This window comes from Camelina sativa, chromosome 15 (assembly GCF_000633955.1).
Source record: "Camelina sativa cultivar DH55 chromosome 15, Cs, whole genome shotgun sequence".
NCBI classification, from domain to species: Eukaryota; Viridiplantae; Streptophyta; class Magnoliopsida; order Brassicales; family Brassicaceae; genus Camelina; species Camelina sativa.
The window spans coordinates 6,496,123-6,511,876 of record NC_025699.1 but is presented as its reverse complement, the minus strand read 5'-3'; the positions used below and the strand labels follow the sequence as shown (position 1 = coordinate 6,511,876).

The 15,754-nt window shown below is 39.7% G+C and overlaps 1 protein-coding gene across 1 annotated transcript; it reads left to right on the top strand.

Annotated features, from left to right (window-relative positions):
* On the top strand, positions 3,078–8,434 carry LOC104765232 (phosphoinositide phosphatase SAC2). Its single transcript, XM_010467008.2, has 16 exons — positions 3,078–3,629; positions 3,744–3,948; positions 4,032–4,197; positions 4,801–5,023; positions 5,322–5,398; positions 5,503–5,690; positions 5,785–5,882; positions 5,973–6,106; positions 6,205–6,339; positions 6,499–6,856; positions 6,956–7,077; positions 7,152–7,265; positions 7,357–7,524; positions 7,614–7,772; positions 7,879–7,972; positions 8,078–8,434. The coding sequence occupies exons 1-16, from the start codon at positions 3,534–3,536 to the stop codon at positions 8,162–8,164; spliced, it is 2,424 nt and encodes an 807-aa protein (XP_010465310.1). The 5' UTR covers positions 3,078–3,533; the 3' UTR covers positions 8,165–8,434.

The following is a 15,754-nucleotide window of genomic DNA, read 5'->3' as shown; positions in this document are numbered from 1 at the left end:
CCCCCCCCCCCCCCCCCCCAAACTTGGTCGTCTTAAGCCGTCAGATGTACAGAATCCAACGGTTCGGGCTTTCACATTTTACGTTCTTCCTTCCTTCTCATAATACGATTAGGTAGTTCTAAGTTTCTAACTAATTTCAAAGTTTACATTTAGAGTAATTAACTAGGACGAGTTATTTATACGAAAGTGACATAAGTTGAAACTCTTATGATTTGGAAACCTTTGACTATGTGAGGAGGATTACATATACAATATTTTTGGCAAAGGTACGATTATAAATTAGATCTCCTCGTTGAGAATTTTTAAATTAGATTATGATTAAATGGAATATAAGCATATTAGTATATTCTTCTTTTTGTTTATACTAATATTCCCATTCGCTAGTTGCTTTTTTCTAATTATGCTCTATTCTCCAATTTACACAACTTTTAGAGAAGCCAATGGCCCGACGGCAAGTCGAATCCAACTTACACATATAATACTACTTCCGAGTCCATTTTGCCCACATGTTATTTTGTAAAATTTTAGCTATCTTTCGAGTATGCAATCGTTATCATATCTTTAAATAACCATTTGTTTCTGATTTTCTATGTTATAGTCTTATACATATTTAAGGGGAAGAGACTTGGAAATAATTGACAAATTAAAAGTGATGACTAAATTTTAGTTGATTTATATTGTTGAATATATAGATTTTTTTAATTTTTATTCAGTTAACTTCTTAGAACCTACATATAATTTCACGGAAAAACCTGCTTACTATTCCGTCTTTGAATCATTATTTTTTGGGGCCAGCTTAATTAGTCTTTGAAGTTATATTTTTAACGTACATCTTATCACATTTTTATCATTTAGTAAGTTAAATATAACTGATTAATTTAATCACGCCACAAAATATCTGAAAGGAAAGAGCTAGAAGGATTCATGCAAGTAACGTTGTACTCCCGTACACGTTTTGCTTAATCTTCTCATCGCTGTAAGAAAAGTGCGAATAGGTCTTTAATTATTTTGTATTGATATTAGTACTTACTTAATTAATGTAAAGTGAAAACGAGTTTGACATTATTTGTAAATTAGAAAATCGATATTCCCGAAGCTGACTGCGTTTTTGTCATTGACTTACTTCATAAGAGTAGCATGTAAAGAAAACGTTTTGTGAAAACTTTTTTCTTTTGTCTTTCGGTGGTTGAGATTAACATATTTTTGAAATCACGAATGTTTTTCTTGCTAACACGAGTTTAGCATTTTATTTTGTCATGTTTTGAGTTTGCATAGTTCCAATGCTAACAAAGAAACCGTAGGCTTTGTTGTCTTCTCATATTTGAAATAGTCTTTTTTTTTTTTTTTTTTGGAACAATCTCATATTTGAAATAGTCTAATATTTTATTCTTAATTTTACCTTTCTTACAGACAATGAAAGTGTTCTCCATTTTTTTTTACTATGCATTTTTCCCCATAAATTTTAGTTGTTTTGATATAAACTTTACTATATCAGTGATCTATCATCATATCAATCACAGTACTAATAATTAGATACATTTGTTTTGTTTATTCTTATTCTTATTATTTTTAAAATTTATCTAAAACTAATTAAGTAGTTGTCACATTTGGGATCGTCTGCAAAATGTGTAATCATTCGTTTCTTTATTTGTATTTTGTCATTTTACATGATTACTAATCAAGCATTGATTCGATTTATTGGATATCGTTAGAAGTATTTATAATTTTTTTTAAATGTCCGTTGACGTAGTTTGATCATCTAATTAAAAAATTCAAACGACTGCTTTGTTTATTCTTATTCTTATTATTTTTTAAATTTATCTAAAACTAATTAACTAGTTGTCGCATTTGGGATCGTCTGCAAAACTGTGTATGCAAAACTGTGTAATGATTCATTTCTTTATTTGTATTTTGTCGTTTTACATGATTACTAATCAAGCATTGATTCGATTTATTGGATATCGTTAGAAGTATTTATAAATTATTATTTTTTTAAATGTTTGTTGACATAGTTTGATCATCTAATTAAAAAATCCAAATGATTGTATTTAACGTTTACATTTGACAAACAACCATGTTAGTTATAATGGTTTAACGACTTCAATTAATTTTGAAATAGTTTAGATTGTGATCACTTTCGAGAATAAATGTATGCTAAATGCCAACATAAAACACAACCAATCGAGGTAGTTATAATCTTAAAGATTTTTATCGTTTTGTTTTAACGTTGTAATCATATTTAGCTACTAACATATACAATATTAAATGATTTTTTTAATATAAATGGAATAGTTTAGATGAAATATACCAATAAACTCATCTTATTTCTCTATAAATGTAATCTTCTAAGAGAAATATATTTGTTCTTCTATGTTATTTTCTTATATTTATAATAATATTAAAATTTAACTTAGACTAATTTTATCCTTTTTATATCAATCTTCTATTTATTAGAAATATAAATTTTCATTAATTTATTGGGGGAATAATTTAGAATTTTTTCTCCCAATCATTTTGTATAACTCTTTTATCATTATATTAGTTTCTTAAAACTATGCTTATATTAATATCAATATTGATTAGAATTAAAAATAAGAATCTATATTTATTCACACTTGTGTAAGAATATTCTTATATTGATTTCTGTTTCTGTTTTCCATAGTCTAATAGGGTTATTATCAACTTAAAATGTTTATTTAATTGAGTGTAAATGATACTATAAGCTAAGATAGGAGTTAATTTTTTACAGCCATGAGCCAGCTCATATAGAGCTAATTTTTGATTAAGAACTATATACTTTTTACTATATCATTTTTTTTTTAGTGTAAAATCTATGTACACAGTTGGACAATTTCTATAAATCTTTCAAAACAAATGGAACAAGTTACAACTTACAAAGTCACAAACATTTTACTAGTCAAACTTACCTTTTCGAAATTGAATTATTTTTTTCTTAAGAACCGTTTTTTTTTTTTCCCTCTTTTGTTATTTTGGCAAAGGACAAAACATAATTACAGATTTTGGAGATATTTAAACGAGCGCCCAAAGTTAAAAAAAAAAACACACTTGCAAAAAAAAAAAAGTTCCTGTAAGCACAAAAAAAAAAAAAGAAAGACAATTTTTTTTATTTTTTCTCTCGTTAAATTTTTCTGTGGTTCCGGTCACCGCAGCTCTGTCATCATCTTCATTCTTCTTCTTCTTCTTCATCATCTACCAATCTGAAATTTACTCAGATTCTTTTTGAATTCCCTTCCTCAAATTCTCGATCTGTATCGTATAGTGAGAGGGTGAATTTAGGATCATTGTGTCTCTGTGTATTCTGGTTACAGTTGTAAATTTGAAATTTTTATTTGTGTGTGTGTGTGAAGTCAGATTCAGTTTCCTGTGAGCTGTAGAGATTTGGTTTTTGGGGTTATATCGTTCTGTGATCTATTTTGGGGTTTTTTTTTTTCTTTCTGTGATTTTGCGTTTATTGTTTGTTTTCGTCGGCCCGAGTTTACCGGAGCTCCGGGTCTGACGTGATTTTTTCTCAAATGGCGGCGTCAGAGAGATCGATTGATAAACAAGTCGACATGACTTCTTCTTCTTCTTCCTTTCTCCAAAAATTCAGGCTTTACGAGACCCGCTCGGTGATGATTCATTGATTTTGATTCTCTTGTTTTTGTTCTCTTTTGATTTCGTTTTGATTTCTCTTTTGGATTTGGTAATCTGATAAAGGTATATGTGTTTTTGATTGAAAACAGAGCTTTTACATGATTGGAAGAGATAAAAACAGAACGTCTTGGAGAGTCTTGAAGCTAGATAGGACAGAGCCAACAGAGGTTAACATTTACGAAGATTCAACGGCTTACACAGAAGCTGAATGCTTTGATACTTTGAGAAGGATTCATGAAGGAAACAGGTCATCTGGTGGTTTGAAATTTGTCACCACTTGCTATGGGATCATCGGTAATCAATTGTCTTTATTGCATTCAACCATCTGTGTTTCTTCTTCTTCTTTGTAAGGCTAACATAAGGTTTCTTGGTTTTAGGATTCATAAGGTTCTTGGGACCTTATTACATGCTGATAATCACTAAAAGAAAGAAGCTTGGTGAAATTTGTGGGCACACAGTTTATGGTGTTGCAAAGAGCAAGATTATCACCATTCCACATGCTTCTGTGCTATCCAATGTGGCTTGTTCTAAGGATGAGAAAAGGTCTTCTTATGTCACTTCTGCTTGTAAAATGGAATACCTGTACCCTTGGTACCTTTTATCCATACATTACATTTCGACATTTTATTAAACTTTTACCACTTGTATTTAGATCTTAAGACCATTATGTTTTGTCTTTGATCTGCACAATTTTAGTGTCACAGGTTTATATTATTAGACAAGTTAACAGTTGTTGAGGTAACTGTGATTGAATTCGTCACAGGTTCTTTTTTAATATGTCCATTGCTGTTGGTGATAATCCAGCAGCTTAGAGTTTCATTAATATCCTTTCCAGTTTGTTTAAGTCTTTTAGTCAGACAATCTTTGTTGCACTTTTTGCTTTTTACTATTTCTAGGTATTCTTCTCCCCTGTCTCTACAGTGGTCACACTTCTATTTGTTGTATTTATTTTGATATGTTATATATGTATGACAGAGGTATTATCAAGAAAGGGAGACCTCTCTTTTACTTTCTTCTACTTTCATTTGATCTGTTACATTTGGAACTTTGATTTATCTTGTACGTTGCTTCCTTTTTCAGATTATTTACTGATCCAGGTTCTAAATCATGTTTTGTTTTCTTCTGTCTTTCTTGGAAACTTTATAGGTACAAGAGGCTACTCTGCACTGTTGATCTCACAAAGGACTTCTTCTTCAGCTATTCCTATCACATCATGCATACACTTCAGAGGAATCTATCTGACAAGGTGGAAAGACACACTTACTACGAATCTATGTTTGTCTGGAATGAGTACTTAACTCGAAAGATTCGGAATAACGTTCAGGACTGTATGTGGACAGTTGCCTTGGTATATGGATTTTTCAAACAGGTATTACTTGTACTAATTAGTCAAAGGTTTCTATTAGCTTTTTCTTTCAGTCAGAGATATGCATGTTACAAGTAGATGTTGTGATAATTTAACTTCAGATTGAAAAATTCTTCTGCCCATATTTCATGAGTTCGAATATTTGTGCAGCATGAGAGAAGAGACTCTAGTAGGATTGTAGGAATTAGGACTAATCCCTATCCCCCACTATGTGGATGCCTTCTTGATTCTTTTGTCTTTTGATGCACATTAAAAAAGTTGTTAACCTTTGGAATTGCTTGTGTTGCTGTCTAATATATAGGTTAAGCTAACAGTATCTGAGAAGAACTTTAGATTGACTCTAATTTCGCGTCGATCTCGGCATTATGCTGGCACAAGGTACAATCTCTACACTTGAGCTTGTTCTATCTCTATCATTGATATGGTTAAGCTGTAATGGGATAAGTCTTAGTTGGATCATAATCTTCCATCTTTTTCCCCAGATACCTGAAACGTGGTGTGAACGAGAAAGGCAGGGTAGCTAATGATGTCGAGACAGAGCAGATCGTTTTCGAGGAAGCTCAAGATGGTAATCCCGGCCGAATAAGTTCTGTAGTTCAGAATCGGGGTTCAATACCTTTGTTCTGGTCTCAGGAGACCTCACGCTTGAATATCAAACCTGATATTATATGTATGATCTTCTTTCTCCAACATAATATATTCTTATCAATTCTATCTTTTTTTCTCCTTTGTTATTTGTGCTGATATCTCTTATATGTGGAAAGTGTCAGCGAAGGACCCCAACTTTGAGGCAACCAGACTGCATTTTGAAAATCTTGGAAAGAGATATGGGAATCCAATCATCATTTTGAACTTGATAAAGGTTGGTATTCTATATTGTCGACAGTCTAGAGGATAGAAATTCTGATATATTCTTCCTGGTTTGTTCTAATTCACTTGATTGAACAAACAGACGCGTGAAAAAAGGCCTCGGGAGACTATTCTGCGTGGAGAGTTTGCAAATGCAATTAGATTTATAAATAAAGGGTTAAGCAAGGAGGATCGTCTAAGGCCTCTTCACTGGGACTTGCATAAACACTCCAGAAAGTACGTGATAGACACAACCTCATATACTTCTTTGTTTCTTTTCTTTTCATTGCATTGTAGTGTTTTCACCAACTGAAAATGGTTCCTTGCTTTTCCAGAAAAGGCACAAACGTGTTGGCAATTCTCGGCAGGTTGGCTACTTATGCTCTGAACTTGACTGGCATCTTCTACTGTCATCTAACTCCAGATCTTAATGGCGATGGATTTCAGAACCAGAATCCGTCCACCTTGGAGTGAGTATCCAGTTTACCAATAGTTCTTTACCCTCTATGTAGTTTCTTGTTTAGCACATTACTCATCTCTCTTGTGTATTCTTAGTAGCTAGGCTCTAAATAATTTCTTTGCCCCCAAAAAGGCTCCAATTAATTTAATTCTTCTGGTTTTTATTGTAGGAACAACAAAGGTGATGGTTCTTCTTATGATCTACCCAGTAAAGATGAAATTGCACCAGATTTGGCTGTGGAAAGTGGTAATGATAGTGAGGATGCTACTGAAGATCGGCAAAAGGAAGTTACCATGCTTCAGAAAGGAGTCCTGAGGACCAATTGCATAGACTGTTTAGATCGCACCAATGTTGCTCAATATGCCTATGGGTTGGTAGCATTTGGGCGTCAACTCCATGCTTTGGGATTGACAGAGTCTACTAATATTGATCTAGACAATCCCCTCGCTGAAGATTTGATGGGAATTTATGAGACAATGGGAGATACACTTGCACTTCAGTATGGAGGATCCGCGGCACACAACAAGGTCTCTTTGTTAGCTTCCCTGGCAACATATTGTTCCCGTTTTAGCAAAAATTCTATTAGACGTAATTATTAAACAATAATCTTACTTCTGTGGACACAGATATTTTGTGAAAGGCGTGGTCAGTGGAGAGCGGCGACTCAGTCACAGGAATTCTTTAGAACTTTGCAACGTTACTACAGTAACGCCTATATGGATGCTGAAAAGCAAGATGCAATTAACGTGTAAGATTAAACTTTCTCTGTTTCCTATGCTTCCTCTGGTATGAAAACATTATTTGACTTGTATTTTGCTACAGGTTCTTGGGATACTTTCAGCCACAACCAGATAAGGCAGCGCTATGGGAATTGGGTTCTGATCAGCATTACAATGCAGCAAGATTTCTTGCCAATGCTGTACCAGAGAATTCGAGGTATATTTCATGGTTAACTAGACACTTGTGGAGAGGTTTGAAACATTTTATGTTCCTTAGAGATACTTACATTCCATTTGATTTCCTTTAGGTCTACGATGAAACGATCTTTATCAGAAAGTAGCATCCTTAGCGAGAGCAGTGCAGCTGCGTTAGGTAGACAAGGTTGTGCTGAAAAAGATGAAGAAGCTAAAGGTCTTTCAGATTCAGCACCTGAGATATCAACGTCTGAAACTGCAACGATTGCTGCTAGTTTGAGGTATAAAAAGCTTGTGATCTCTGTCAAATTAAATTATCTTGTAAAAATTTGGGTTCTTGTCAGCTAAATCTGATGCTTTTGTTTTGCAGTGCTCCACCACCAATATTAGAGGAATTAGGTTTAGATGATATTCTTGAAAACGATTGCTTCTGCTGTGATGGTCATGGTGAGCAATGTACATGTGCAGCTTTTGACATGGATTGGGTTTCTTCTTCAGGAAACTCTTGTGAAGATGAGAGTTACGGAAGGTAACATAAAAAAAAATGATCTGCTTTTGATTATCTGAAATGTGGCTAAATGTTATTATCAACCAAAAATGTCCTCCTAATGTCTTGACATTTCTTATCTCTGCAGATCCACAGTGGTTAGATCCTTTGAAACCATCCCTGAAAGTACAAAAATAGAGTCAGAAATTTGTGTTGTTGAACCAGATTCCAGCAGTATAAAGGTAAAGAATAAGTTTAAAACACGAAGTAACTATTGGTAGATAAAAAACCTATGCTAATACCAAACTCTGATTTTTTTTTTGTTTGTTTGTGTACATTTACAACAGTTGAACTCAGAAGCCATTTCCGGGATTCCTGAAGGTTATGTGAGATGGGACACTTCTGGTGACAACAAAGCTGCTTTTCAACAGTAAACAGTATTTAAGCAAAGAGAAAAAAGAAAATAAAAATGCATACCTTTAGTGGTGACGGGTAAAAAAGAAAGTAACTGAAAAAGAAGAACTAACCGCCGCTAATTATATAATTAATCGGATTGGAAGCAAGAAAAAAAAAAAAAAAGGGGTTGAAAAGGTGAGAGTGAGAGAGTGAGAGAGATGGAGAGGGGATAGAGTAACAATTTGTAAATATGTTTACAGAAGACATTGAATGATGAACAAAACTCAGACTTTGTTCCAATTTTTTCTTTTTTTTTTCTTTTTGAATTTTCGGCTTAGTTTATATATATGACTAGTATTAAGCCCGTACTACGTACGGGACAAAACTAATTAATTTTATATGTATAACTTTTCTTTTTTGAATTACTGGTTAACAAAAATCTAAATAGTAGTCAAAAGTTGAGAGTAAGGAGTTAGAAGAACACAAATGAATTGGAAAAAAAAAATTAATATATAACAAAAATATATTCAACATACATTATCAATAGCCAACAAAGAAAAGAAAAGAAATTTGCAGTTATAGACAGTCAAACGATGTTGAACAATAAATACAAAAATGAATGGATCGGATATGTAAATCTCTATATATTTACAAACTCTACCCTTATATATTAATATGTAAGGTTTTTGTTGAAATTTGAAAAATGGAATTACCCTTGTTCATTCCTCATTATTGCGGTCAGCAATCTCTCTCTTCTCTTTCTCATATTCTCCCCCATAATTGATCTCGACGTTGAAGGAGACTGATGTCTCATTTTTATTTGAAAATGTAAAGTGGACCAAAATAACATCGGAAGAAGAATGATATATATCAAACATGATGGAAGGCTTGCAGAAAAGATAATAATAGAGCCCAAGGTGAGGTTTTTAAAAATGTAATAAACAAATCACAAAGAAGATGAAAACGTATAAATAGACGCTCAATTGCAAAAAGAAACAGTTGCATATAGACATGGAGAAGATCGTGGGGAAAGTGGGAGAGATTTAAGGGTTGTAGGGGTTTTAGGAACTATATTTATTTTAGGGTTGCATAATATTTTAGGAACTGTTTCTCGCTCAAATTTTTTAAAATTGTGTTTCTGCCATAATTATTTTACCACGATCTCACCTTTTGCTTTCTTTCCTCTCCAATGTCCACGTTCACTTCAAAATTTGTTTTATAAACATTTTTTAAAATAATAGAATGTTTTTGCTGAGATATCAAGATTATATTGGTGCAGTGACTTGTGAATTATAGGATAAAGGATGGGAACTCTGATTATTCGATTGCAATAATAAAAAAAAAAGACCGAGTACCGTGGTAGTAAATGGATCATCGCTATTGATAATAACAACAACAAACGAAAGGTTTATCAGGCCTCTTATAGGGAGGACGGCAGTCTCCGGTCTTGTACCCCTTTTGATAAGCATGTCTCGGTGCATTGTTGTGCTCCATATAAGATCGGGTATAATAACTCCTCAATGTTGGATATGGGCTTTGCCCCCAACATTTCTGAAGCCCAAACAGAAGATTCTGAAAGGATTTTGGGCCAAAAGTCTTGGATCAGGCCCAACAGGCCGCATGGGCAAAATCGTCATTTTACCCGAAGACAGAGGAAATCCTAGGTCAAGGTTCCACTATAAATACTTGATGTCATTGTCATGTCAGAGGATCCAAAATTTTGGGCAATTAGAGAGAGAAAAGGCTGTAATTTTCGTATTAGGCATTTTAGCTCTCAAATTGTCATTTTCTGTAAAACCCTTGACTAAGATTCTTAAGTTAAATAAAAGGACCAGATCCGATTCGTCCCACTTGATTCATATATTTATATTGTCGATTTCATACATCAACAATTTGACGCCCACCGTGGGGCTGAACGAGATCCTTTCATTTTGACGAGAAGAATTTCAAGAACAAGGCATTTTCGGAAAACCAGAAGCATGTCTCAGACCAATCACTCAAGCGACGAAGGCGTGAACTCCTCCCCAGCCCGCGACGTGTCTCCTCCACGCACCGTATGGGGGCGCACCCGTGCGAGGACCAACCAACTCCAAGGCGTCAACAGGCCCGAAGCAGCAACAGGCGAGGACGCAACACTCACTGACCGCGCAGCCGTAGGCACTATGCGTGTCGCTCCCACCAATGGCGTAGCCGCAGGCGTTACGTTTCCTGTTCGTGAAACCACTGGAGACGATCCAACCGACCGTGAAGCCGTAGGCGTTACGCGTGTCGCTCCGACAAATGGCGGAACCAATGGAGCAATCCTTCCTGATCGAGTAGCTGTTGAAGACGCTCCAAATGGCCGTGAAGATATGGGCACTATGCGCGACATTTACCCCCGTCGATCGTCCACACACCTGAAAATCAGTCAGGCCGCACTTGACGAAGCTGTACGAAGAACCTTGGATAAGATGAGCAGTCAAGCGGCGCAGATAGAATCGCAAGGACGCAATGACCATGCAAGGCATCATCGGCGACAGGAGGATGACGCATTGGCACCACGCACTCCGCGAGCTGACCTCAACGCTCCGCGAGCTGACCTCAACGCTCCGCGAGCTGACCTCCATGCTCCGCAAGCTAACCATCACACCGCTAACATACCGAGAGCTGAGCACAACGCTAATGGAAGGCCCCGTCTCTCGTCGATCATCGTCGGACCCAATGGCGAGCAGCCAAGGGTACATTTTCAGGCCAGTCAGGTCTCCGCAGATCAGCGTGCTGATCCAAGTCGCTCCGAGAATGCTGAGAATCACGCGCTACGGCAAGAACTTCAGCAGATGCAAGCTCAGCTGCAAACACTTACGACTCAGATGCACCGAGCGACGAGTGCAGCACCAGAGCTAGAAACCGTGCTAGCAGAAGCAAGGCATTCACCTTTCACTGCAAGGGTTTCAGGAGTTAGAGTCAAGCACAACCCTGACAATAGCAAGAACAGACCAATTCCATACGATGGAAAAGGCGACCCCACCGTCTTCCTGAAGTCAATGACAATACACATCAGTCGATCGTATTTTTCACCTGAGGAAGCAGATGCAGGGAGCTGTCAGCTGTTTGTCGAGAGCCTTTCCGGCGAAGCGCTAAATTGGTTTTCAAGACTCGAGGCCAACTCAATCGATGGATACGAAGCACTAACAAGCGCATTCCTTCAGCATCACCAGTGCTTCATGCGCACACCCACGTCGAATGCCGATCTATGGAGGATGTATCAGAAACGAGACGAGTCACTACGGGCTTTTATGGATAGATTTAAGGATGTCGTGTCCCGACTATCTATAAGTGACGAATCAGCAATCGGCGCACTAAAAAATGCGCTCGCTCGGGGAACCAGGTTCAAGGACGATCTAACGATCTTGCCTGTTACAAGCTTGGGGGAAGTACTCGCACGCGCCAACCGATATATTCTAGTCGAAGAAGACAGAGGTAAGAGGAACCTAGATCAACCTGGTACAACCGAAAAAGCATCTGAAAAGGTTCCAGACTCAAAAGGAAAGGCCGTAGATGAGTACCACGAACCACGCCAACACTACAACAAGGACTACGCCCGAGCCGAGAAAGGAAGAAAAGCGACGATGTTTGCTATTGATGGAAAAGAACAACCAAACAAGTCTTGGAACAAATGGAACCGCGAATCCGATAATCCCGGCTTCAAAGGCAAGCGACCGTACTGCGAGTTCCATAGGTTCAACGGACACTCGACTGAGGAGTGCAAAACGCTTCAAATGCTGCTTTTGAATAAGTACAAAAAAGGTGACGTCGATGTAGAACGAGAGCGAAGAAAAGTTGTCACACACAAAGATAACCAGTATTGCCTAAGAGACGAACAACAGCACGACAGACGGCGCGAAGAAGAAGCTGCAGCACAGGATGACCGAGGATGGGCACAAAATGACCGAGAACGGGAAGTCGCTCGCTTACCTCCTCCCCCCAAACGCAATCACGAAGCTGAAGAACACGATGAACCACCAGCTCCTCGCCGAAGGATTAACATGATCATGGGTGGCTTGTCAAAATGCCGCGATTCTGTTCGATCTATCCAAGCCTACTGTCGTGAAACAGAAACAAAGCGCAATATGCCTTCTCACAGCAACATGTTCAAGACATCCACCGCGCCAATTACGTTTACTGAAGAAGACGCGCGCAACGCTAGTCCAAACAACAACCCACTTGTCGTAGAAATGGTGATCGGGGAAAGCTCAGTGACAAGAATCCTTATTGACACCGGGAGCTCGGTCAACGTGATATTCAAGGATGTACTGATCCAGATGGAGATTGATTTTCGCAACACAGTCCATGAAACGCAGCCTTTGACGGGATTCGATGGAGACACCATCATGACTGTCAGAACCATCACACTTCCGATCTACGTCAGCGGGACGATGCAATGCTTTAACTTCGCAATCGTGGACAAACCCATCGTCTACAACGTCATTCTGGGAACACCGTGGCTCCACAAAATGCACGCTGTTGCTTCTACGTACCATCAATGTGTGAAGTTCCCGAACGCATACGGAATCTATACGCTGCGCGGAGACCCTCTGATGGCACGGACTTGTTTCATCATCGAGAAAAAGATGCGGAATGCACGGGCTTTCGTAATTGCTTAATCAACTCCACCGCGGGACTCACGCACACCACCTCCAAAAGAGTCCGTGATTCAAGTCAACATTGATTTGTCTGATCCCAAGTGTTGCGTCGGAATAGGCGCCGAGTTACCAATGGCTCTAAGAGACGAGCTCATCCAGTTTTTGCGCAAAAACGCAACCACATTCGCGTGGACAATAGATCATACGACCGGAATCGATCCAAGCATTACCTGCCACGAGCTCAACGTCGACCCGACTTACAAGCCCGTCAAGCAAAAGCGTCGGAAGCTGGGAGCAGAACGCACAACCGCGGTTTACGATGAAGTACGAAAGCTACTTGATGCGGGATCAATCACGGAGGTTCGTTATCCAGATTGGTTGAGTAACCCCATCGTCGTTAAGAAGAAGAATGGAACATGGAGAGTCTGCGTAGACTTTACAGACCTCAACAAAGCTTGTCCGAAAGACAGTTTTCCTCTTCCGCGCATTGATCAGCTCGTCGAGGCCACAGCAGGAAACGAGTTGTTGTCTTTCATGGACGCATTCTCCGGCTACAACCAGATAATGATGCACAAAGATGATCGCGAGAAAACTGCATTCATTACTGAGCAGGGTACCTTCTGCTACAGAGTCATGCCCTTCGGACTAAAAAACGCGGGTACAACGTATCAACGATTAGTGAACCGGATGTTCGCAAGTCAGCTAGGGAAAACGATGGAAGTCTACATCGATGATATGCTCGTAAAATCAGCTCAGGCCGCAGACCACGTCGCACACCTGAAGCAATGTTTCGAGATACTTAACAAGTACATCATGAAGCTAAATCCGGCAAAATGCACATTTGGGGTCACTTCCGGGGAATTCTTGGGATACCTCGTCACGAAACATGGCATAGAAGCTAATCCGAAACAGATTTCGGCTATCATCAATCTCCCATCACCACGGAATACACGCGAAGTACAGAGGCTTACTGGGCGAATTGCCGCACTGAATCGTTTCATCTCTCGTTCAACAGACAAGTGTTTGCCGTTTTATTAGCTCCTCCGCGGGAATAAACGCTTCGAGTGGGATGAGAAATGCGAGCTAGCATTCATACAGTTGAAGGACTACTTATCGTCTCCACCAATCCTGGCCAAACCCGAGCAAGGAGAAACGTTGTATCTCTACATTGCCATCTCCTGTTCAGCTGTAAGTGGTGTGCTCGTCAGAGAGGATCGTCGAGAGCAACATCCAATCTTCTATGTGAGCAAAACTCTCGATGGCGCAGAACTTCGGTACCCAACCCTTGAGAAGCTCGCATACGCAGTCGTCATTTCAGCCCGCAAGCTCCGCCCATACTTCCAATCACACACTATTGAAGTCCTGACAAATCAGCCGTTGCGCACGATCCTTCACAGCCCAAACCAATCAGGTCGTCTGGCAAAGTGGGCAGTTGACTTGAGTGAGTACGACATTGAGTACAAGAATCGCTTGTGCGCTAAGTCACAGGTTCTCGCGGATTTTCTCGTAGAGCTCTCTCCTGAACTCGAAGCTGACACCCCTCCACCCGAGATATGGTCTCTTCACGTTGACAGCGCTTCGTCGAAAATGGGCTCGGGAGCAGGAGTACGCCTAACCTCGCCAACAGGTGAAATCTTGGAGCAGTCATTCCGCCTTGCTTTCACTGCCACAAACAACGATGTTGAGTCAAAAAGATACAAGCTTACTGCGATTTACAGCTGGTCACGCACCAATTCAGTGGAGACTATGCGACAAGACACGCGCGCATGGATGCTTATCTGAAAGTCGTCCGCGACCTCTCACAACAGTTCGAGTTCTTCGAACTCGTCAAGATCCCACGCAGCAACAATGCTCCCGCAAACGCACTTGTAACACTAGCCTCTACATTGGACCCAGACCTCCGCCGAGTAATTCCGGTGGAATGCATTGATCAACCAAGTATTGACGTCCAACTCCTTGAAGTCGCCCTTTCAACAGAGGCGTTAGCAAACCCGAGCGCTAGCTCAGCAATCGTCTTAGCAGTCACGAGATCAGCTTCAACGGCCACAAACGCGAACAATTCCACCACGCCTGTTCCACCCCCAATATCTGTGAATCCAAACACTCCAGCCACTCCAGCCTCTCCAGCACCAGCACCCGATTCCTCCTCACGAGACGATTGGCAAACTGAGATTATAGCATTCATAGCAGACGGAATTATGCCAAAAGACAAGTGGGAAGCAAGACGTCTTCGCGTCAAGAGCGCGCACTACACAATGTTGGATGGAAGCTTGTTTCGATGGGAGGCAAATGGCGCTCTTCTCATTTGCGTTAATACAAAGGACGTCAACGACATCATGCGAGAGGTCCACGAAGGCGCCGGAGGTAACCACTCGGGGGAGCGAGCATTGGCACTTCGAATTTGCCGCAATGGACATTTCTGGCCAACAATGGTTGCCGATTGTACAGCATTCGCAAGAAAATGCGAAAAATGTCAGCGTCATGCACCCTTCATCCATTCCCCGACCGAACTCCTGCGCACAACGTCACCACCCTATCCGTTCATGCGATGGGCTATGGATATTGTCGGTCCGCTAACACCGTCTCATCAAAAGAAGTACCTTTTAATCATGACGGATTATTTCACTAAGTGGGTGGAAGCAGAGTCGTACACCTCTCTCGAAGCCAATGAAGTTCAGAATTTTGTTTGGAAAAACATCATATGCAGGCATGGACTCCCATACGAAATTGTGTGCGACAACGGACCCCAATTCATCTCACTCCAGTTCGAAGGATTCTGCGCTGGCTGGCGAATACGCCTTAGCAAGTCGACTCCACGATATCCGCAGGGCAACGGACAAGCAGAAGCCACCAACAAGACAATTTTCGCTGGCATCAAAAAACGCCTCGACGAAAAGAAGGGACTCTGGGCAGACGAGCTCGACGGCGTTCTATGGTCTCACAGAACCTCACCACGTACATCCACAGGACGAACACCATTCTCGCTCGCATACGGCATGGAGGCCC

Coding starts and splice junctions, on each gene's coding strand:
- LOC104765232 (XM_010467008.2), top strand. CDS start 3,534: ATGGCGGCGTCAGAGAGATCGATTGATAAACAAGTCGACATGACTTCT. Junction 5,883..5,972: donor TCATTTTGAACTTGATAAAG/GTTGGTATTCTA, acceptor TTGAACAAACAG/ACGCGTGAAAAAAGGCCTCG. Junction 7,266..7,356: donor GCTGTACCAGAGAATTCGAG/GTATATTTCATG, acceptor GATTTCCTTTAG/GTCTACGATGAAACGATCTT.